Below are 23,659 nucleotides of genomic sequence, written 5' to 3' on the forward strand. Positions count from 1 at the left end.
TCTTGGTCTCAAGTGATCCTCCTGCCTTGATCTCCCAAAGTGCTAGGATTACAGGCATGAGCCCTTTTCTTTATAAATTATCCAGTTGCCGGTATTCTATTTTATAAGCAACAGAAAGCAAAGTTAGACAGGCTGGCTGTGAGATTACTCATTTACTCAAAGGCCTTCAGTGGCTCCCTGACTACTGGCTAAAGTAACACTCTGTCTAGTGGTATTCAGGATGTCTACAGTCAAGCACGAATGCAGCCCTTTCAGCTACCCATCAACATAGCCATCTGGAAAGCCTTCATTCAATTTGGCAAAACTTCTCTACTTGCCATTGCTCAAACATATTCTGGGAACCTGATGATTTGTCCCAGTGAGAAAAATCATACTTTTTTTTTTTTTTTTTTTTGCAACCAACAGGAATCTTAGAGATCATCTCCTCTAACTCACTTTACAGATAAGGAAAAAGACCCAGGTTAAATAACCTACCCAATGACACAAAATTTATTAGTTACAGACAATCTTGCTAGGGACCCCAACTCACAGTCAAGGTGTTTTCTCACTGCAGCACTCTGCTTTTACTTCAGAACCTATTAAGGATCTCATGTATAAATTAATATTTAAGCTTTTGTAAAGTGTTGAGGGTTTCTAAGGTCAGATGGCTCCACTGGCAGCCAGGCACCATGCAGGCACCGTGGCAGAAAGGCTGAGATGACAGATCCATTCAGCATGTTTGCCCTGTACTGCCCAAGTTTTCAAAAATAAAAACCCTATGCCCCTGGGAGAACATTCCCTAGGAGAACTGATCCTGAACCAATGAGCAATATCTGTGTGAAAACTCACATAGAGAGGAAGCTCTTTTAAGTTCAGACATGGTGTGGGAAATTGGTGACAGCTCACTCAGGTGATATTTTTGAACTCATACTGAGTTTCATGACCTCAGCATAAATTAGAACACAGAAGATGGAAGGAAACATAACTACATAGACCGAAAACGAGAGCACAGGAAAGCTGGCAGATAAATGTCACTTAATTTACCTTCATCTGCGTGTGAAACAGGAAGACTCCATCTCTCTGGTTTTCTCCCTCGTCCCCACTCTGGACATTATGACTAATCGTAAAGGCCACACGCTTGCAGTACAGATGAAAAACCCCAAACACCAACACTATCCTCACACCGCCCAAAGAGAGTAGGGGGAAGATAGGGAGGAAAACACCTTACGAAAATGGCTAACAAGAAAAACATATTCTATATTATAACAAACTGTACTTGTTTAGAACTCAAGAACACTGCTTCTAAGAACTTCGCTCTGATGAAAAATGATATAGATCATAATAAGAACAGAGAGAGGAAAAACAACTCCTACTCTCTGAAAAACAAAACAAAACAAAAAACAAACAACAAACCAACAGCATTGGACCCTGAGTAGGCACTAAAAAAAAAAAATTCTTGTTCATGATCCCTAAGCTTGCTACTCAATTTCACCAGTAGATGTTAGCAGACAAGTAATCTTACTGAAAAACATAAAACCTAGGGCAGGGATAAATATTTATAGACTCTTTATAGAATTTTTTAAATTTTTTTTGAGACAGAGTGTTACTCTGTTGCCTAGACTGGAGTGCAGTGGTGCAATCTCGGTTCACTGCAACCTCCGCCTCCCGGGTTCAAGCGATTCTTCTGCCTCAGCCTCCAGAGTAGCTGGGATTACAGATGCCCATCACCACGCCTGGCTAATTTTTGGATTTTTAGTAGAGACAGGGTTTCATTATGTTGGCAAGGCTGGTCTCGAACTCTTGACCTCAAGTGATCCACCCATCTTGGCCTCCCAAATTGCTGGGATTACAAGTGTGAGCCACCGCGCCCGGCCAGAATCTTTATAGAAATCTTTATAAGGGTAAATCTATAGAGAGCACTACAGGCTACAGGACGATCAGCTAAGAACAGTATTTGGTTAAAAAAAAAAATGTACCAAAGCCAGCAGTACATCCCAGGATGCTGAGGAAGACAGAGAGGAGGGAAAGTTCACGAGAAAAGAGAAGGCGCTTTTTAGAACTTGCCACTTCGTATGTGAGGAAGCAGTCAGATCCCTAGTCAGTAATATATGGACAACTGCAGGAGACAATTCTGAGTGACTCAGGAGGAACTCAGAGGTAAACATGTATGATTGCTGTGGGCTAAAAGTTTTCACCCACACCTAAGGTAGCTATTGAATGAGCTATTATTCTGACATGTGACCACAATTTAGAATCACAAGTCTAGAAGTAGTAACCAAGGAAGTAGCAGGAGATAAACATTTTATTTAGAATATAGACAATTAAAATGGTTTTAATTGGCTTAGTCTTGTCCTGGAGAGGAATCTTTCGGGTAAGGCCAACTTAGAGACTTAGGTGAGTTGAATTCATTGAACTGTCTTCTGCTTTGTAACACCACTTTTTTGTTCAGGTATCTGCTATTCATTCTTCTTGGCACAATTTTGGGAAACACAAAGATTTATCCATGTTATAATTAACGAATTGAGGTCAAATTGCCACATGTGGTCATAAGGCAGTTTGAGAGCCACTTTCACGTGTCTCAAAATGTCACTAACTTTTTTACTTAAAACAGTTTTATAAACTGTGGTCAAATATTGGTTTTCCATTACATTAGCTATTTAGTAGGAGAAAGCCAATGTCATTACGACACTGAATGGGGGTGATTTTCTGGGCAACGGCTCTTTGAGAATCGTTGCTGTTGTCGTGAGCGGTCTGCTTTTTGATAACATTGTACCACGGCTTAGCTATTACTTGTCTAACAGAATTACCACAGGGAGTGAACCGGCCCCCAAGCAGCAGGGTGCTAGAGCTTATCGTCCCCAAGTCCTAGAAAGTCAGCCATCCCTGGATTAAGCTCTTTTTATTTCTTGACTGTTTAATGTCGTGCATATTGTAATCAGCATTTTAATTCAGGATTTGGGCCTTCCAGCAGTTTTCCAAAGGGCACACATTTTGAAGTCAACAAATTAATGAGTGTTCTTTTCTTCAGTCACCACAAGTTCTCTGTGCACTGAGAGAATATTTTTATTCTACCGACCACGTTCATATTTAAGCCGACGCTACCCTATGGGTTGACAACATAGAAGCGGAGGCAGACAGTGGGGCAGCACTGCTCATGCCTGAAGAAGGGCTGTGTGGGTTGGCAATGAGAAAGAGAAAAGACAAATTATGTGACATTGACTTTAACTGAGACAATGTGCAAACCAATACTTCTGCCTGAGAACAACTACACATTTTAAGGGACCAGCACATTAATATCTCTATCTTTACAATTACATAGAGTGCTCAAAAAAGGGGGTATGCACTGCTAGTCTACAAAACTAACAAAGATCCTAACTATAAACCAATGAAATATGAAAGTTGTTTTAAATAAGTAGACAAGTGTCAATCTCATTCCAACATATCTTGGCACATGCTTTCGAGGAAGTTTATAAAAGTAAGCATCGATCGCAGGCAGTGCCATTTCTGATTTAATTCTGTGAAAAAATGCATGACTACTGGGTTAGGGTTGTACCTTTACCGCCAAGTTAAAAAAAATTAAATTCTAAAACCAAGAACCTTTTTTTTTTTTTTAGAAAGAGGGAAACAAAATACAGACTCGTATTTGCTGTGTCTGGGTAAAGAAACATGAAGATGCACTGGGGGATGGAAGTATGAGAATAGGGAGGGGGTGAAGGAAGAGGAATGAGAGTGAGGATTCTTTTACTGTGTATTTTTTTATTATAAGTCGGCTTTTGTCCCAGTGTGAATGTACTACCTAGTCAAATTCAAACACTAAAATAATAAAATTAAAGAAGGTGATAATAAAAGCAAAGAGCAAATTATATAAACAAGATGTTGGGAATGAAAGGAATAACAGCCTTCCTATCAAAGTAAGTTAAAGCACGTGAAGGATTATAAATACATTTGTTTACTGGTAAGACTTGTTGAAACTGTGTGGTGGGTACCTAGGTTTGTTCTATTATTGTCTTTACCTGACTTTGGTAAGAATAAAATATTTATCCCCTCCAAAAAATAATTTGTAAAAGACACCTTTATTCTATCAAAATAATCTGTTCTTAAGCCAAAGAGGAAAATGTTTTACAAAAACGGACACCGTGTATGGCAATCCACATTAACTGCTTGTTACTTCCACTGCCTGGTATGATTTCAATATTTATAAATGATTAGTCATTTTGATAAAATATTCACGGGCATTCACACAATACTGCATAGTATGTTACCTGTCGTAAGACAGTAACAGGGAAAGCAGATATCTGTCCTCAAGTTTATATCCCTAAACCCTGAAAACTTAATGCTAGAGGTGCGGTGCCTTTCTACTTTTGAAAAAACTTTAACCAATGTCCTCTGTCTTCCAGAGACTCTCTTCCTTGCACACTCTGTAAATTACATCAACATCAAGCCCAGACTGAACTGAGTTGTCTGCCCTGGTTGACTGGGGCCTGCAGGATAACCTCGGCCAATCTGTAGTCCTGTGAGAAATCTGTAAAGCCAGGGCAGGCTGCATGCCAACCACCAGGGCATGGGATGCTCTGGAGTTTGGCTCTAAATTTCAGGTGTATTTTGGACTCTTGGTACATCATTAAAAGGAAACCCTTGGTCAGATGGAGAGCTAAGGCTATCATTAGGCTGAACCCTCTCAATGTCCTAGGATTACTTAACACTCTACATTCTCACTCAAATCCATGGTTCTGGGTTCTCTTTTGGGAGGTTATTTCATAAGTGATTTTAGGTTTGGTAAATTCAGGTGTGTGACTTAACTAAGCAAACTCTCCCTCTGCATCTACCTAAGGGTCAGTAGAGACTTAGTACAGTAAATCACCCACAAAACATTACTAGTGCTACTATCTCAACTCATGACCATTTGACATAACCCTGTGTTAGAGGCCATCAAGGACCCCTTACACACGATCTCCAATTCTGACAATAACCCACCAAGGCTGTTGCTCTTGTTTCCATTTTACAAATGAGAATAACCGAGGCTTAGAGAGTTTAAGTATGAAGCAAATCACTTAAAATACAGGCCATTTATGGTAAAACCAGTCTTTAAATCCACGTGTCTGATTCCGAAAGCCATGTTTTTTCTACTATAGCATGTGACCCATGACATAACTTTTAGCTGTAGTAGTTTGAACATTATGAAATTCATTATACTAATGATGATAGGTCTACACATACTATTTTGTGCTTGGGCATATTTGAGGTCATTTATAAAGACTGTCACCCAAAAAACTTTCCTTTGGAATGCAAAGCTATTAAAAAGATTAAGATTACACTTTCTTACATGTAAAAGAGTAATTTAAAAAATCAAACAAATCATAATCCCAAAGAAACACATAAATCTTACCACTTTCCTCAGATTTCATGTCTAATAGTTCATCTACGGGTCCTTTAGAGAAGAGGAAAGAAAACAAAATTATGAGTCAGGTTCATTTTGTGAGGAGTTTGAGTCAAATAATTAAAATTGAGTAGTTTTCCTTAATCTAGATTACCTGAGCATGCAGTATGTGTAGAGCTTTTGTCTAAGGCAGATAAAATACTTTTTCCATCTTCAGCTGTAATATAACATGTGCAATTGGTTACCAACAACTCGAAATGGTGTGCATGTTCATACACTATTGCAGTGTAAGGTAAATGCACGGCTTCAGGAAGAAATGGGATCCACAAACTCAGGCAGAAGCAAGGGTCCTCAGATTACACTGGACTCCTGCTATTAGCTCTCAGAGAATGCCAAATTAACAGCCCTGAGTCTTTGCTTTGTTTGGCAGATAACGTGAAAATCATATGACATTGATCTAACAATTCCCCTTCCATGGACAAGTGTGTGACTTAAGTAACTGACTATTACTTGATGATGCTGATGACCTTTAGCCATATGGGCCTGGCTAAAATGAAAAGGTAGATTACCAAGTGAAAGAAGTCAATCTGAAAAGGCTACACATTGTATGATTCCAATTATATGACATTTTGGAAAAGACAAAACTACGAGGACAGTAAGAAGATCAGCATTTGCCAAGGGTTTGAGGGGAGGGAGGGATGAATAGTGGAGGACACAGCGGTTTCAGGGCAGTGAAACTATTTTGTATGGTCCTGTAATGGTAGATACATATCATTATACATTTGTAATGCCAAAAAAATGTATAACACCAAGAGTGAATGCTAATGTAAACTATGGACTTTGGGTGATAATGATGTCAATGTAGGTTTATTGACTATAACAAATATACCACCTGGTGTAGGATGTTAATAGTGGGAAAGGCTATGTATATGCTGGGGAAAGGAATATATGGGAAATCTCTGTACATTGAGCCTAACATTGCTGTGAACCAAAAACTATTCTAAACAATAAAGCGTGTCTGTGTGTGTGTTTGTAATAGAACAGCCTTAAAACTTGATTTGCTCATATGTTCATTAGCCTTTCTGCAAGTCACAGAATAAAAGAAATATGATACTTCATTATAATGGATTTTATTCTGTGCATATAGAAAACAAGATGATCGACATTTACAATCTCAAAATATGCAAATACCACAAGCAATTATACTGCACAAGGAACGAGAGAAAATTTGATTCCCCTGCATTGTCACATATTGTATGAATATATAATTTATATAGATTTATAACTTGCATACAAATATAATAAACTGCAGTTTATATTTTCCCACAGAACCCATGTTTTCCTATCCAAATACCTTGACTATGACAACATTAGTGATTCGTGCCGTGGGTACACTGAGGCTGGAGAGCTTGCATCCATATAGACAGAGAGCTCTTCTGTGGCCAACAAGAGCAGGCCCAGCTGCTCCCTTTCTCCTCCTGCCACTCACTCCCCCTCGTGTTCTGGAGCATGGTTTCTCTGACTTTCTCCAGGTCCTCCCGTGCCCATAACCTTCGCCCAGGCTGTTTCTTCTGCTTTGACAAGTCTTGCCATAGCACTTGGCTTAGCCAGTTCCCTGATCTCCTCAAAAAGTTGTGTCCTCTCCATCACATGTGCCCAAAGCCCTACACCTCTCCTTTGGAGCTCCCACCAAAGCTGGAGCTGCTGGATTACTTGTGTAATGATTACATTACCATCTGCTTGCCCTTTTGACTGTCAGCCTCATCCTGGAAGAGACTATGTCTGGTGCACCACTGTATGCCCAGAGCCCAGCACCATGCCTGGCACAGAGGCGGCTCAATAAACATCTGTTGAACAAATGAACAAGTGCATGAGTACTTGTATGTGAAGGTGTACATGTGTGAATGGATGACATGAAGCAAGCATTAGAGGCAAAAAAGTGAGTCTTTTGTTGTTGTTGTTGAAAGGCAGATAGGAGAAAAGCAAATAGGAGGAGAAGCAAGTGGGTGGAAAGGTAAAAAGGAAGATAGAGGGTGAAGGAGAAGAATGCAGCAAAGAAGTTCTAGAATCTCCTTTGCCTCCTCCTATCTTCCAGAAAGGTACCACACCAGAGGGTGAAGCAGGAAGAGATGCATATGTCCCCAGGGGGACCAGGTAAACACAGTGTTGGGGTAATTTTAGTTCTCTTCATAACACCTGTAAAACATTCCCCCGCATCTCCGAGGAGCTTGAGTGCCAGTGAAGTGCTTGGTACTGCATCACATTAATTCTACCACAATCGATCAAACCCTGTGTCCCTTTGTGAGGTGAAGGACCAATGAAAACACTGGCAGTAACAGCAGGAGACAGAAATAGCTGATGAGCCTGCACAGCACACTGTGCCATCTCCCAACGCTCTGACCCCTTCTCCTAACGCATCAGGTTCAGTTCACCTGAGGGATCAGGGGTTGCTTGGCACTGGCAGGCTGAGGCATCAGCTGGCAGGGCAGGGTGAGCAGCTCCCATCTGTTTCCAACATTGACAAACATCCACCCACCCCACACATACTGCAAATCCACCTCTCCTGAGGTCATAGCCTCATCTTATGAAAACTAGAACTAGTCAGGGTCACAGCAGAAATCTTATAATCCGCTGTGAAAAGAAACAGCGATTTGCCAGTTCCCATCGTGGCTGCCCCTCTGAAGAGCTGCTGCTGACGTGACTGTGATGTGATTTTCTGGTTCACAATACACAGCCTCTCTCAGTAATGCTGTAGGGTTGACATGGTGGATATCTGAACATCTAGAACTGAGTCTACAGGAAGCAAATTAGCCTTTTCTCAGTGGAAAAAGAAGAAAGGCCTAGGAGGAGTTTGTCAAAAAGTAAAATGACTTGGCTGTTGAGCATTAAGTAATATTTCAGAAGCAATTCTAAATAAAAATCAAAACTTACTCTTAAAACTAGAGGATTCCTTGCGCTGGTTTTCTTCCTCTAATGAAATTAATCTTAAAATAAAAAAGAGGTTTAGTCATCAACTTCTACCAATGTTATATTTATGATACAGCCAGACTTTCAGTACAATATTACTTCACTTTTAACACAAACACATACACCACACACACACACGAAGAAGGGTCAACATATAGTCATTTACATGCCAATTTGCTGGCCTTCTTTCCCTTTCTGTAGCATCTTAATATCTGAATTTGCTTTCATCTCAAGGCAAATATTCTGTAAATATCTCGATGGGCAGTTAGATATAAATAAGATAGACGCATACAGTTATCACCTTAAAAATAGTAAAAACTGATAGTTAAAAAAACTGTAAAAAAGTCAATCAGAATCCATTTCTTCTGATTCCTAGTGTTATAGGAGAGGACACCTCCAGAGGTTAGCTTGGCTACAGAGGCTGCAGGCAGGACCACTCACAAATCCAGGCTGACCATCTCCTACTCAACTCTCACACTTCTTTAAACACAAAGACACATCACTGCCCTTGAGATTCACTTGCTGCCTCCGAGCCTTCCTCCTAGCACCGTGATGCACCTTCGTCTGCTATTTCTAAACAAAATTCACGTTCAGTGTTCACTGTCATTTTAAATAGTTACTGGGTCATACTTTGTGAGCTTTTAAAAATGAAGTACTGAAGTAGCTGAGAAATCTGAATTAATTAAAACAAATCAAGAAAATCCCAGGTAATCCACTTCCAAGTAAAGGTGAATGCTTTATTTTGATTGTATGAACTTATATGGTGAAAAGAAGGTGCAGGGACCCACTTCAGGCCTCACCTCTTACTACACAAGAGTATGTGGGCAGCCCCTTAACCTTCCGGAACCTTCCTTCCATCTTTTACATGACAAGGAAAATCCCAGCCTTGACGTCACTGAAGGTTGTCATGAGATGGAATTAACATAAATAAAACACCTAGCATTGTATCTGGTTCATAGTAGGTGCTCACTAAAATGATAGCTAGCAATATTACCATCACCAGGAATGGGTTAAACTGGTTCACCATAAAATAGCCAGTTTTACTAGATTCAGATCACATTCTACAGTCTGTCCTTCAGTGAGAGCTTGTCTTCATTCTGCATCAAAAAATTTATCTAGTACATATACTCTTTAAAATTTAAAAAGGCTAATATTGGCAGCAACTTTTCCTGTGGGACAAAAAATATATCTGAAAGTCGATTTAGAAATACAATAAAAGTATAAGCCTGTTTTACCATAAGACTGTCATGTAAATTTTTTTGTGTGTGGAAAAGGAGTAGAGAATAGAAACGAGGCCATCCATTTTGTTTTCCTAGGTCGGCCAGTTCAAAGATTAACTGCATTCCTGCAAGCTATTATATCTCCATAGAAAATGATACAGATCCACATTTCAACCTCCTCCTCACTGCATGAGAAAGGGAACCATGCACCACATATGTTGAAAAGTTCATCTCAGTATTTAAAATGACAAGAGGCACCTTATTTGTAAAGGGGCATGAAATGGAGATGGAGCAGTCATTTCCTGTACTTGAAGCTGTTCTCTGTTTCACAGAAAAGAAAACAGACATTCTGCATGGTAGAACACACAGTGCCAAAATCCAACACTTTCATATGATGATGCCTTAGTATGCATGTGTCCCAGGGCAACTTCATAGGTAAGCTCCCTCAGTGAGAGAAAAGCCAGGGGATTTCCTATCTAGAAGAGCATCTAGTCTTGACAAAGGACCAGATAGGGTCCAGAAACCAGAGAAAGTGCAAAGCTGGGGCTCAGGTCACAGGCAGAGAGCCAGGGAATGCTGGGGACAGTTGCCCTGTCTTGTTCCAGTCAGCTCCTCACAAGTGTGCCCTTCTAAGTACCCTGGAAACCGATCTCTTACTGGGATATGTGAGTCATGACCTAGCAGGAACATGTGTTAAAGGGGTTTGGCTGGGATGCTAATACATCTACTCTGAGAAGTGAGGAAGTAAGATGAGTCTGCGTCTGAGGCCCAGCCAGGTTCGGTCAGCGAGAACCACGTAACTCTCACCTGTGGGAAGAAAGATGCAGAGGGAAGGAACCTGTGACTTACTGGCTCGGCTCCTGCACGGCTGCATCTGTACTTTCCTGCTGGGTGATTTTCTTCTTCTCTTCTTTCTCAACTAATTTTTTCATAGGGTCTTGTAAGCTCTTGATCACGAGCCATAGAAAAATGAAAAAAAAAAAAAAAGAAGAAGAAATAGAGACAAAAAAAAGAAAAGAAAGGTTATCAATTAAAAAATTCAACTGCCATTGGTCCCAGCAACCAAACTTTGAATTATAGGTATTGGGAGGTGACCTTGAACCAATCAGCTGGAAGAAATAAAATTTTATATGGTGAAGCAACAATGTTCTCAGACACATCCGAGAAATACTAGCATATATAGCAGAGCTGATTTGCCACAAGATTTATGTTTTCCATTTTGTGATAAGTTATTCAAACATGGCCTTTTGGCTATTGCTAACTTTATTTTTCAACTTCAACATGCAGTTAAGATAAACATTCTGTTCTGTTCGCAGCCCACACACTGACAAAGTAGAAGTTCCTCCCACCTCCACCAGAGATGAGACGATTTCATTTTGTTTTAAATTTTGTTTGCTATTTTGCAATCTAAAACCCAGTTTTAAAAAATAACAGAAAACAAAACCTTTTCTTAAAAAACCAAAAATAGTGGCTTAACATATTCTGACAACCTAACTCCCACGAGTGGACAGAGCAGGTGCATCCAAATCTTTGTAGATTAAAATGGGTGAGAGTCTTCTTTTGGCACATCATTTGTTGGAGTCACTGTTTTCAAGGTTAACTAAATATTTAAGTTTCTTTTTTTTAAACAGCAAGTGCCTAGAAACTGTATACCAGTGACAATGACCCTGAAAGAAAAAGCAAAACATTTCTAGAACTGAATAATGATTTATACAAAAAGATCTCTATTTCTGGCCCTAATTAAAATACAAACCTATAAATACAAAATAAACATCTCGGGATACTTATCCTTCTTATATTCTCAGAACTACTAAAATCCAAGTCATGAGCCTGGGGCCTTCACCTTGTTTCTCCTGTCCTTCTCCTGCCTATCGTTCACTTGTTTGACACACATAGGAGGCAATCAGGTTTCATGGCCAATTCTGATTGATTAGTACTGGCTGACTGGAGGGCCAGTGAAGATGGTTCTCAGGCTGTGTCTCGGCAGAGCAGACCTGTGATTGATTTTGGTGTCTGCCATGGACACCAGATGGATACTGGTGTCACACTTCCAAACTGCCAGCTCTGTTTCTCTCTCTGCACAGAGTAATTTTCCTAAAACACCCACGTCATCATGTTATCCTTCTTTTCAAGAATCTTATTTCTTGAGAAGGACCAGCGTATTTCTTTATTATAAAACTTCCTTATTTCTTTCCACTTCTAATGTCAACCTCTCTGACCAATTTTGAAGATCTTCTAAAATGGGATCCTAGCCTAACTTTCCCAGCTTGCTTCCTACCATCCCCCAAACATGAGCTTTCTTTCAATTAGGATGGTCTCCTCATAGTCTCCCATGTGCTAGTTTCTTCCTTCCTGTCTTTGTTCATTCTGCTTCTTTAACCTAAAATGCTCTATTTGTTTATCCTCATTAATCCTATGAGTGTTTTCAAAGTCCAGATCAATTACCAGCATTTTCTGCAAAGCTTCACTAAGCATGCCAAATTCAGGAAAGTCTTTCCATATCCAAACTGCACTTCAGTTTTATTAATATTTGATCATATCTATCCTGTATTATGTTTTGTCTCCGTAAAATATTTTCTAAATTAGAAACATAATAGAACCACATGCAGCAAGTCTGATAAAAAAGTAAAAATTACTCATAATTCCATATCCTTAAAATGATGATTATTTTCATATATTTTCTGTTTTTTTCATACTCACACTACTTGTATGATTGGAATCATTGTATATATATATGTATATATAAAATATAAATATATAGAGAGACAGTAGTCCTTTTAACCAATATAATTTGTGTAGATATTTCATAATTTAAAAAAAGGCTTAATAGACTACAGAATATAAAAAAGACTTTATATACCTTAAGCAGTTAATATCAAAACTGAAATATAAAAATGTGCATTCCTTCACCAATATTCTAAAGTAGAACCCAGGTCTTTGAGTATATGTCCCCTGACTGGAGTTCTGAAGCATTTTCTTGCATAAAGCACATCCGTAAGGCACTGACATCATTTTTAATGACTCCTATTTCTGGACATTTAGATTAGTTCATTCAGTTAACAAATAGTTTTTGAGCACTACCCAATGACAGGTGCTGTTGGGTGCTTTGGATACACCGGTGAACACGACAGACAAAATTATTAGCTAGCGATGGGTCTAGGCAGATAATCAAAACAGAGGGATAGAAAGTGATTGGGTCATTACCCCAGTTAGCAGGATGTCCTCTTTTGGAAGTGACATTTCAACTAAGAGCTAAATGACAAGAAGGAGCCAGCCATGTGAAGCTCAGGGAGAAGAGAGCTCCGAGTCAACGGCTCAAAGGTAGGAATAGCTTGGTTTGTCTGAGGAACAAAAAGAATGCCACTGGAACTGCCGTATAGTTGGCAAGACTACAAGTCTTGAGACTGGGATAAAGAGGTCAGCAGGGGTCACATGGGGAGAACATTCCCGTACCCATATTCATCAACATTTAACATTTTGCCTCATTTTGTTCCATCATCATCTTTTGCTCTGTCTCCCTAATGCATGACAACTAAATGCAATACATGATCCTTGGCTGCTGCAGCCTGCACTGGAGGGGAAAATGATACAAAGGGCAGTGTCAGGACAAATGAGACAACTAGAATATGGACTGCAGCCTGGATGTTCATGATTTTTTTATATACCCCAAAGCTTCCAGTGAAAGTCAGGCACGTGTGTGCGTGTGTGTGCGGGTGCTTGTGTGTGTGTGTGTGTGTGTGTGTGTGTTTAGTATATATGCAGCCAGGAGGAAGGAGTTCAATAGATGTCAAGGATGTACTATTTTCAATCCATCTGCCAATTACAGCATTTTATTCATGTACACACACACACACACACACACACACACACACACACACACACACACACACGCCTTTCAGTAGTTTTATTCCCCCACAAAATGGTCCAACTCTGGTCAAAGTGAAGCCAGGAATATTTTCAGCCAAGGTTCTGATGGCTCCCAAGACTCACTTTTAAATTTTGTAACACTGGTCCAGGCCTCCTGGTTTGCTCAATTATCTTCTCATTGTGTTTCCTTTTTATCAATCAACGCTAGGCAGGGCCAGGGCATGTCTGCTCTCAGCCGGCCCTGTCTAGCTGCCACAGCGCTTGCCTAAACCCCTGACATGCCCTTGACAGCTCCACGGTTATCATCCTTTCTGTCTCCAGCCTGACCTCCCCTCATAACCACACTTGAGCAGCTCTCAGACAATCCTTTTGTAATGTAAACCACTCACTCCTCCTTTTCAACCCCTTCCCCTGTTGGCCCATTAGCAGGGACTCAACTGTTGGCTCCCTGTCACCACAATCACAGTTAAGTCACTATTGTGCTTCTCCCAACAGAATGGCTGCAGTTCCAACTATTTAAAATTATTATTAATAATTTCTGTGGTAATTGCTCCTCTCTTCCTACTATTACTATTATTCCTAAAACAATTTGGCTGTTGCAGCTCAAGAGAGGTGCTAAATATGTACTTGTTGATTGATAAATGGATGTACATAAGGTTACACTAAAAAAACTAGAGCTCTTTAGCTAGGAAATTCAAAGGCTCAGGGGAGTAATTTGAAAAGGTTTATAAAACCACAAGCAAAAATAATACTGAGCACATGGACTTGTTTATTAAATATTAGAATTTTGAGCCAAGGGGAACACACACACACACACACACACACACACACACACACACAAGCTTAACTGAGCTATAATTCAAATACCATAAAATTCACCTAACTGTTCAATGGTTCGTAGTACACAGTAAGTAGGTCCTTGAATAATGTCATTTTGTTATAATGTTGATGAGAAAAAAAAATGGATTTCCTGGCCCGGGGCCACTGTCAGGGTGGAGTTTGCACATTCTGCCCATGTCTGAATGGGTTTTCTCCTGGCTCCACTCCAGTTTCCTCCCATATCCCAAAGCTACACAAGTCAGGTGAATGTGCGATTCTACATGGTCCCAGTGTGAATGACCGTGGGGGTGTGTGTTGGTGCGACCTGCTACGGGGTGGCATCCTGTCTAGGACTGGTTCCCATCCTGTGTCCTGAGCTGCTGGGATAGGCTCCCACCATCCACCACCCTGAACTGGAATAAGCAGTTTGGAAAATGAACAAATGAATAAATAAAATTTATCATAAAAAATCCTTCAAGTATATAATCATACAGAAGCATGACAATAAACACTGTGACAGAAAAGCACCCGGTGAGCCCACTGTATTTGTGATTGTGATTGAACTGCCTGGTGGTAGGCGGTGTCTTAGAATTTTCGCTTCACCAACACTTATTCCTTAATTTAACCCACTACTATCTGACTCCCTGTCACTCACTGATCCACCAAGAATTGGGTAAAGAATGACCTTACTTTTTTTTTTAAACTTTCCTAAATGTACATGTAACTTAGATTTATTTCAATGTTAAATATTAGAAGTGTTTTGGGTCTTTATTTAGAAGTTTGGTGATGTTTTTGTGACCATAAATTGTTCCATCATAAGAACTTAACACTTGATTGTATAATCAGCCTATGGTAAAATGGATTTCATTATACATTGTTTTGCTTAAAGTCACAGTTTCCCAAGAACAAACTGATGACAGTGAGGACATACTGTATTCACAGAGTTGGACGACCATCACCATAATCAATTTCAGGACATTTTCAAGGGACATCACCAAGACAGAATTTTTAGACCAAACGAAGCTAAATACTCTTTGATATAGCAAGGAAAAAAACAATAACACATATGGAATTTGTTTCTTACAAAAGATGGTATACACTGAAGATATAAAGGGGCTAAGGGGAACATTAAAAGATCATGGAGGAAAAAATCATAACCGCCTTTATCCCCCCAAATTAGTTCCTGGGTGTGACTGTCAGATACAGGATATTCTATAGACTGCTCTCCTCGAGGTTTGATCACAAACGCTCAACTCGGGGTAGAAGGTGGAGGTGAATTCTTCAAATTATTTTGAAGTCCACGACTCTGTTGAAATGCTTAACCCTATAGAACGCATAGAAGTCAGGGGTGACAATATTTTCTGTGTGACAGGAACACCTGCTCAGGCAAAATGAATCTAAGAGGCCTCTCTGACTATGTATAGATGAGGCAGCCATCAGATGAACTCTTATTTCCAATTACTAGCTGATGGGAGCCACATATGAATCCACGTCCAGAAATGAAAACTCCAAAAACATTCTGTTTCTACACCCCAAACCCACTCAGTCTCTCATTAAAATTGCTCATGAAAATTGCTGTGTATTAGCAGCACACAGAGTCATACAAGACTGAAAGTTTCTTTGTGGAGGAAAGAATGTTTTTAGACTAAGTAACTTTTCTCTGTTAAGGCTGCACTAACATGCTGATGATTTCCATCCATGCTTAAATGGTTTCAGGAAGCACACACACAGTAGTATGTAAGATCAGCATGACAGAGGAAACTCGCAGATCGAGCTTGCAGAAGTGTCTTAGAAAGGAAACAGCTTAATATAATAATGGGAGTTACCACTTCCTGTATTAGGAAAATAAAAGCAACAGCAACATTCATCTGAATGAATGCAAAACTACTTAGCAAAACATATTTCACAGACACAAGGCCAGCAGCCAGTTCTAATAACCTAAATTCAATGTTTAACTTTGACAACTGAGTAGTATCTTCTCTAGCCTTTAATTACGACATCTAATTTTCTTATGCTACTTTCCATTAATTATATTGTATACATATGAAGGTGCCAAGTAATTGTCTATTAAAAAAAAAAGTGTTCAAAATAGTGGGGCATGTTTAAAAAGTGCTGAATTCTGTTGGGTATGTGTATATGTGTGTTTATACAATTAGAAGTACATGAAAATAAAAACAGAGGCCACAGTGATGTGTACTGGCCACATAATTCATGGATATTTAGCACATACGTACTCTCTTGCTCTCACCGTGCACTTACAAATTTATAAAGACACTATATAAGAAACACTATTACTCTGTAACTAGAGGTAACCTTGAATTGTACTGTACAAAAAAAGTAAAATTAGAGAAAAATAATCACAATCATAAACAAGATAGATAATATTCTTCTTTAAAAATAAGATAGAAAATTGATAATGACAAGGCACCATACTGTCCTGGAAACAAATGGACTTTGGAGATGGATCACATAGTGCTGTGGCATGGACATGGTCTCCACTCCTTGGAGGTCTTGGTTTACCCATGAGAACAATGGAGGTAATGACGAGTATTCATCTTGTGATGCTGTGAGGATGAACTGAGAGGGTGCTTCTACACAGTACCAAGCTCATACCAAGCACTCAAAACTTGCTTTCTTATCAATGACTTTTAAAGTTCTAAAGGGAATTAGATGTCTTAAGTGCTCCTCCTGTGGTAGGTACTGTGCTCTATGTTTTCTATATCTCACTTAATCCTCAGAAAACCCACATAAACCTTGTATTCCTGCTTTCCTGACAGGAAAATGGAGACTTGGAGAGGTGAACTGACTTGCTTCAGGCCATTCGGCTATTAACAGGTAGAAGCAATATTTGAATCCGGGTCTTAAAAATTCTACAACTAGTTAAGAAATGGTATTAAATATCCCAGCCAGCATGTAGTGACCTTCCCCTTCAATATGAGGTGTTTGGGAGATCGAGAGGACTTCATCCCAAACTCTAAAAGAAGAGCCATACATTCCCAGGTACCTCAAGGACTGACATACAAATCATGCTTTTTTGCCTATAAGCAAACACTTCAAAGTGCTATTTTTAATTGAAAGTCTGCAGCTGTATTTTTTAAAGGTGGCACTTCTGCTTTCTCCTCCTCCCTTCCTGCCCCATGTCCAGAAGTGCCCCTGGGAAGCAGGGCATGGCCCTGCTGGGGAAGGCAGGAGCATCCCAATTCCCAATCTTCTGCACAATGGGCATGCAGGCCCAGGCAAACGACTAGACCTTTCTGAGTTTCTGTGTCCTCATTTGAAACAGGGAAAGAAGAACAAGTATATCCAATGTTCCAAGGTTATTTTGAGGATTAAAGGAAATAGATTCACTTTCTATATGTCAGTGCTGAACCTAGCAGTATTATTAATTACAATCCCAACCTTGGCACACTGTGTGACAAACTCTCCTAGACATTATTTCACCTCACCCTTTGCAGAGCGTTTGGCCCAGACAACCTACCCACACAATAGTAATATTTTTCCCTTTCCCCTCAGGGAGGAGTTAGGGAATGAGAGAGGTGGGGGATGGAGAAGCAACATGCCATTGTGAAGGCTTGAGCTACCAGCTGCCTGGGAGAACCAATGCCAGTCGCCATCAGGCGTGGATGAACAAACGATAAGCCACACTCCGGCTCGTCCCCCTCAGATTTCAGTGGTGGCCTTGGTCAGTCCCTCCACTCCCTCCTTTCTTGGTGACCTGGATGCATCCCAATTTTCTGTTTCCAATGATCTGGCCTGGAGCAGCTTGGGAAAAAAACCAGCCTTGCTAAATGCTGTGCAAAGTAATGACACTGAGAGAAAACTTGAAAGCCTAAAAGGATATCCTGGACGCTCGCCATATGTAATTGTCTTGTTGGGACTGGTAACTAAAATAGCATTGCAGGGATATTTACCCAATTTTCATAAAAACTATTATGGCTTTATTTTCAAAGCAAGTAACTACAGAGCCATGTGGCCGGTTGGTAAATGTTCCAGTGATTAACTGAGAAATGTGGAGGTGGGTGGAAGAAGGCTGCGAGGCATATGAATTTGAGAAAAACAAAATTTAGAAAAGGATGTTTTTTGAATTTTCAAAGCTAAAAGCATTCTGGTCTCTAGAATGACGTTCCATCTAACAGTGCTAAGACCTACACCCCAAGAGAGAAAGGAGGAAACATGGGTACATCTGTTTCAATGGTTATTTTTGAACATGTTCAGAGTTATGTTTTCAAATTCAGGTTTCCTTAGCGTTAAAATCTTGGCACAGATCAAGAGCGAGTTGTAAAGCCAAATTGCATTTTTTAGAATTAGCCCTGTTGCAGAGATGGGAGGTCCTACTGCCTTTCCTGCCTGCCGGGCTTCCCAGCCCTCTTCTATCCCTGGTGGGAATTCTGTCAGCCCAGACCAAGGTCTGCAAAGCTGAAGGACAGGTTTGGGAATCGAGCTGCCAGAGTGTCTGTGAAAGCCAGGGAGGGGGTGGGTTGGGTTACCCTGGGGTGAGATCTGGCCAGACCTCCTGTCCCACTGCAATTCATAGCCTCACCTGTGAAACTCACATAAAACTGACAATCTAGGGTGAAATGGAGAGTGAGAAAGTAACATAACCTAGAAACCCCAACAAACTCTCCTGTATCGATGCTTCGCATGGTTGTCTTCTGGATCTACTATAGAATTCATAGTAAGTACATCCCCATTACCAGCACTATGTCATTACTGGAGCCTTTACCGTGGCTGTTATCCTCACCACTGCCACCACCATCTCAACAACCACCACAACCATTACCGTCACCCTTACCACCACCACTACCACTCATCTCTTTCACTACTGCTATTACCATCACCATCACCTCCACCACCACCACCACCAATCTCCTTCACCACCACTACCTCCACCACTACCACCATCACCTCCTCCACCACTACCACCATCTCCTCCACCACCACTACCACCACCACCACCATTATCTCCTTCATCACCACTACCCCCACCACAACCACCATCTCCTTCATCACCACTACCCCCACCACTACCACCATCACCTCCTCCGCCACCACCACCACCACCATCTCCTTCATCACCACTACCCCCACCACTACCACCATCACCTCCACCACCATCACCATCTCCTTCACCACCACTACCTCCACCACCACCATTATCTCCTTCATCACCACTACCCCCACCACTACCACCATCACCTCTTCCACCACTACCACCATCTCCTCCACCACCACTACCACCACCACCACCATTATCTCCTTCATCACCACTACCCCCACCACTACCACCATCACCTCCTCCACCATCACCACCACCACAACCACCATCTCCTTCATCACCACTACCCCCACCACTACCACCATCACCTCTTCCGCCACCACCACCACCACAACCACCATCTCCTTCATCACCACTACCCCCACCACTACCACCATCACCTCCTCCGCCACCACCACCACCACCATCTCCTTCATCACCACTACCCCCACCACTACCACCATCACCTCCTCCGCCACCACCACCACCACCATCTCCTTCATCACCACTACCCCCACCACTATCACCATCACCATCACCTCCACCACCACCACCTCCTTCAACACCACTGCCCCCACCACTACCACCATCACCTCCTCCGCCACCATCACCTCCACCACCACCACCATTATCTCCTTCATCACCACTACCCCCACCACTACCACCATCACCTCCTCCACCATCACCACCACCACCATCTCCTTCATCACTACTACCCCCACCACTACCACCATCACCTCCTCCACCATCACCACCACCACAACCACCGTCTCCTTCATCACCACTACCCCCACCACTATCACCATCACCATCACCATCACCTCCACCACCACCACCACCACCATCTCCTTCAACACCACTGCCCCCACCACTACCACCATCACCTCCTCCGCCACCATCACCTCCACCACCACCACCATTATCTCCTTCATCACCACTACCCCCACCACTACCACCAACACCTCTTCCACCACTACCATCATCTCCTCCATCACCACTACCACCACCACCTCCTCCAGCACTGCTGCTGTCATTGCTTTCACCTCCTTTGGCACCACCGCTGCCATCACCAGCATCACCAACACAAACACTGCTACCACTTTCACAACCACTCACGCCTCTCTCACTACCACCACCATGCAGAGCCAGACTTAAAGCTAGGTCTGGCTGGCTCCAGAGATTGTGCTTTTACATACTTTGTTTTATCAAAAAACCAGAGAAAATGAAGAACAAAGTCAAAAAACTGGCTTTCCTTCCAAAAACACTGGAACGAGACATCTCACAGGAATCCACTTTACTACTGGCCATTTTCATTAAATACAGGCACTCTGATCTCCTTAAAAATACAAATGCAGGAGGACATGCCCCTGGATGAGTATGTCCACTGCTGCGAGGGGCCCAATGCTCACTGCGACACCCAACTCAACCTGCTGCCAGCACGCCAGACAGAGGGAAAATGGTCACTGATACATGTGAGATTTTCCAGGGAAAAGCCACTCTACTTATGAGGTCTTTTTTTTTCCCCCTTGATAATGTCTGCTCTGCATCTGTGGAGAAATGTGAAAGTAAATGACATCCTCGAAAGATGAAGCAAAGACTACCACATCTCGGTGTTGGTAATTTACGATAGGGTACTGCTCTCCTAAAAAGACAGAATTTCATTTAGTATTTTAAAATGCCATAAACTCTTAGTCTAATTTACTTTCTCTAGAAAAGTGACCATGTTTTCAAGTTCTGGCTAGTAACATTCCATTCCTAGCCCCATGACTCAATAATTTCTACCATGTGAAAGATAGTCCCAGATGATCTAGCATCAATATAAAATAAATATATTAATTACAACTCACGCAGAATATATATATATATGTAGTAACATTTCAATGAATTGATAAATGTTTGTTGTGTGAAAATACAAGATCAGGGAATTGCTTTTGTCATTGGAAACCACTTAGAAGATAGTTTCTCTGCCTTAAACTTGAGCTGTTATAATTATCAGATTAAAATTTTTTAATTATTAAATTTCAAAGCTAAACTATAAAGTTAAAATGCTACAAAAATCTATTTATTATAAAAAATTAAAATGATGAAGGAATATGTCAGTAAAAGTAGAATCAATATAATTATATTAGGCTTGGGTAAAAAAGCAATATTTGTTGTCACATAAAACATTACAACAAAATATCACAACAGTGACTTGGATATTTTTCAAGTATGAGGTGAAGATTCAATCCATCTTTATAATAAAATAACTTCGTAAAAGAATTATAACTCTATTTCTTACAGAAAGGTTCAGTAGAAGTAAAACTTTGTGCTTCTTGGGGCATGAGTTATATCTCTGTAATTCTGTAGCAAAAAACTTGTCCCTCCAAACAGGATGCACCGAGTGTTTAACACATTAATTATCATCCTTCATCAAGCATAAAACTAACAGTCAGGAAATACAGCTGCAATGGCACAATTACCAACACACTCAGAATACACCCTGAAGCAAAGAAAACAAATGGCTTGCTTTTCATTAACAGAGCTTGGCAACCCTCTCTAAAGACAATGTTTTCTTTCCAGTCAGAGTCCCAAAAGGCATTTCAGGGGCTATTTGCTTAGGTAAATCAACAGAATAAATTAATCGTGGAAATATTTACTTAAATTTCAAAATGGCCATTATCAACACAGAGTGCCATTCAGAATAAAATTCTATATATTAAAAGATGACTTGATAAAATACAAATCTTATAAACACAGGACATGTATTAAAAATACTGGTGCAAGAGGGTTGGGAAGTCACACAATATCCTTGTATTTTACTGTGATACATTAAGTATTAATGGCTTTCATCATCATGTTTGGTGGCATACAAAACAATATGCAACATACTTATATCGATGTAATAGCGAGTTGTGTCGTAACAGGATTCCATTATATCATATTTGAGTCCACATAAAGAAAAATATTAGGTTGGTGCAAAAGTAATTGTGGTTTTTGACACTAAAAGTAATGGAAAAACCCGTAATTACTTTTGAACCAACCTAATAATTATCTATCAGCTTGAGATTCTAATGTGATATGTCATCATTGAAAGCCTAGATGAATACCATTCTAGAGAGGTAACAAAAGAACAAAAGTACAGTTTATTTGGTTGGTTTCTGAACATTTATTCTTAATATTACCATAACATCATTATACCCTAACAGATATATTATTACTCCTACTAAGATTATATTACAATTAAACCATGAACTATTACTTAAACCATAATTTAAGGAAGGCTCTGGGGATGTAAAAGCTAACAGATAGTCATCTGCCCAAAATATTTGTAAGTATGTCCTGAACCACTGCTGTCAAACTTTCACCAAATTCTCTGCCCAGAAATGCTCTAACATAATCAGCTTGATCCTCTCTGCAGGATAAATGTCGTAAAAAATTAAGGAGCCATCTTTTCCTCAGCACAGGAAGCCAGGGATACACATATGGGTTCTTCCATGCTTGTGGCACAACTTCAATTTCATGAATTCACATTGTACTTTATATGCAACTAACTCATGCCTGAAGTTCTTCTGTATTATATTTGGGGTAGGCATCATTTCATCTTCTAACTGGTTGGTGTATGTAATGTACAGTTGTCTTGTAAAAGACAGATAACCTTTGAAATGATATATAAAAGAAAACCCGATGCACATGCATGCCCTAAACCCTAAAAGCCTCTGCTTTATCAAAGAGTAAAATCCATGGGATTTTGCTCAGGCCTGTATAAGAATTGTGAATAGTGTGCATTATACTTTTAACCAATCTGCCTTGGTCAGAATGCCTGCTTCTGAAGGTGCAGTAAATCAGAGATGATGAAGCCCCTACCAACAATGGTAACATTGCCAGTGTGAAGGGGAAGGCTGAGGGCACACTGTGTACAAAACATTTGGCTAGACAAAAGAGGATACATAAGAAATAAAAGCTCCTTCCCCTGAAGTGCTTATAGTTGACAGAGCAAAACAGTGCTCACTCTGAACGCATTCACCATGCAACATGCCAGCTAGTGCCAATCAATGGGCGGGCGGCCAGCTGGGAGAGGATAATGAAGAACAAATTCTTTGGCCAGGTGTCCTGTCTGGAGCCAGGTCAGGTGCAGCACAAGGTGAGTGGACTTTCTTGGGTTCCTCTTGGAACCTTCATTTTAAGGGCCAGAGTTTTAAAGCATTTTTTGGTACTTGTGTATATGCAGTGACATTATACACATCTCAGAATCAAAAAAATGGTTTAAAGCAAAAAAAATGCATTTTAATGTTTTAACGTCTTGTCAAGCAAGGTGATGAAACACACACACATTGCTTGAATGATAAAGAGCAAGGCAAGTTCAAGGTGAACTTTAGCTAGTTCATGCCTCGTTTTTTTCTTTCAAAGACACGA

General features: G+C 40.5%; 1 protein-coding gene across 15 annotated transcripts in view; it reads right to left on the reverse strand.

Moving 5' to 3' along the window:
* ICA1 (islet cell autoantigen 1) overlaps positions 1-23,659 on the reverse strand; it is a 154,359-nt gene that overhangs the window by 20,413 nt on the left and 110,287 nt on the right. For 13 of the 15 annotated variants that reach the window (XR_008667301.2, XM_055347222.1, XM_019031570.2 and 10 more), the window contains exons 9-12: positions 10,393-10,490; positions 8,288-8,340; positions 5,511-5,573; positions 5,366-5,407 (exon numbers count right to left, since the gene is read on the reverse strand). Coding sequence is in view for 13 of the 15 variants with exons in the window: in XM_055347222.1 (XP_055203197.1) it covers positions 5,366-5,407; positions 5,511-5,573; positions 8,288-8,340; positions 10,393-10,490 (256 nt within the window). In the remaining 2 variants the exon portion in view is untranslated. Of the gene's footprint in view, positions 1-5,365; positions 5,408-5,510; positions 5,574-8,287; positions 8,341-8,489; positions 8,577-10,392; positions 10,491-23,659 lie in introns of all 15 variants that reach the window. The other 2 variants (XM_055347224.1, XR_008667302.2) reach the window with 2 other exon arrangements.

This window comes from Gorilla gorilla, chromosome 6 (assembly GCF_029281585.2).
Source record: "Gorilla gorilla gorilla isolate KB3781 chromosome 6, NHGRI_mGorGor1-v2.1_pri, whole genome shotgun sequence".
Classification (NCBI taxonomy): Eukaryota; Metazoa; Chordata; class Mammalia; order Primates; family Hominidae; genus Gorilla; species Gorilla gorilla.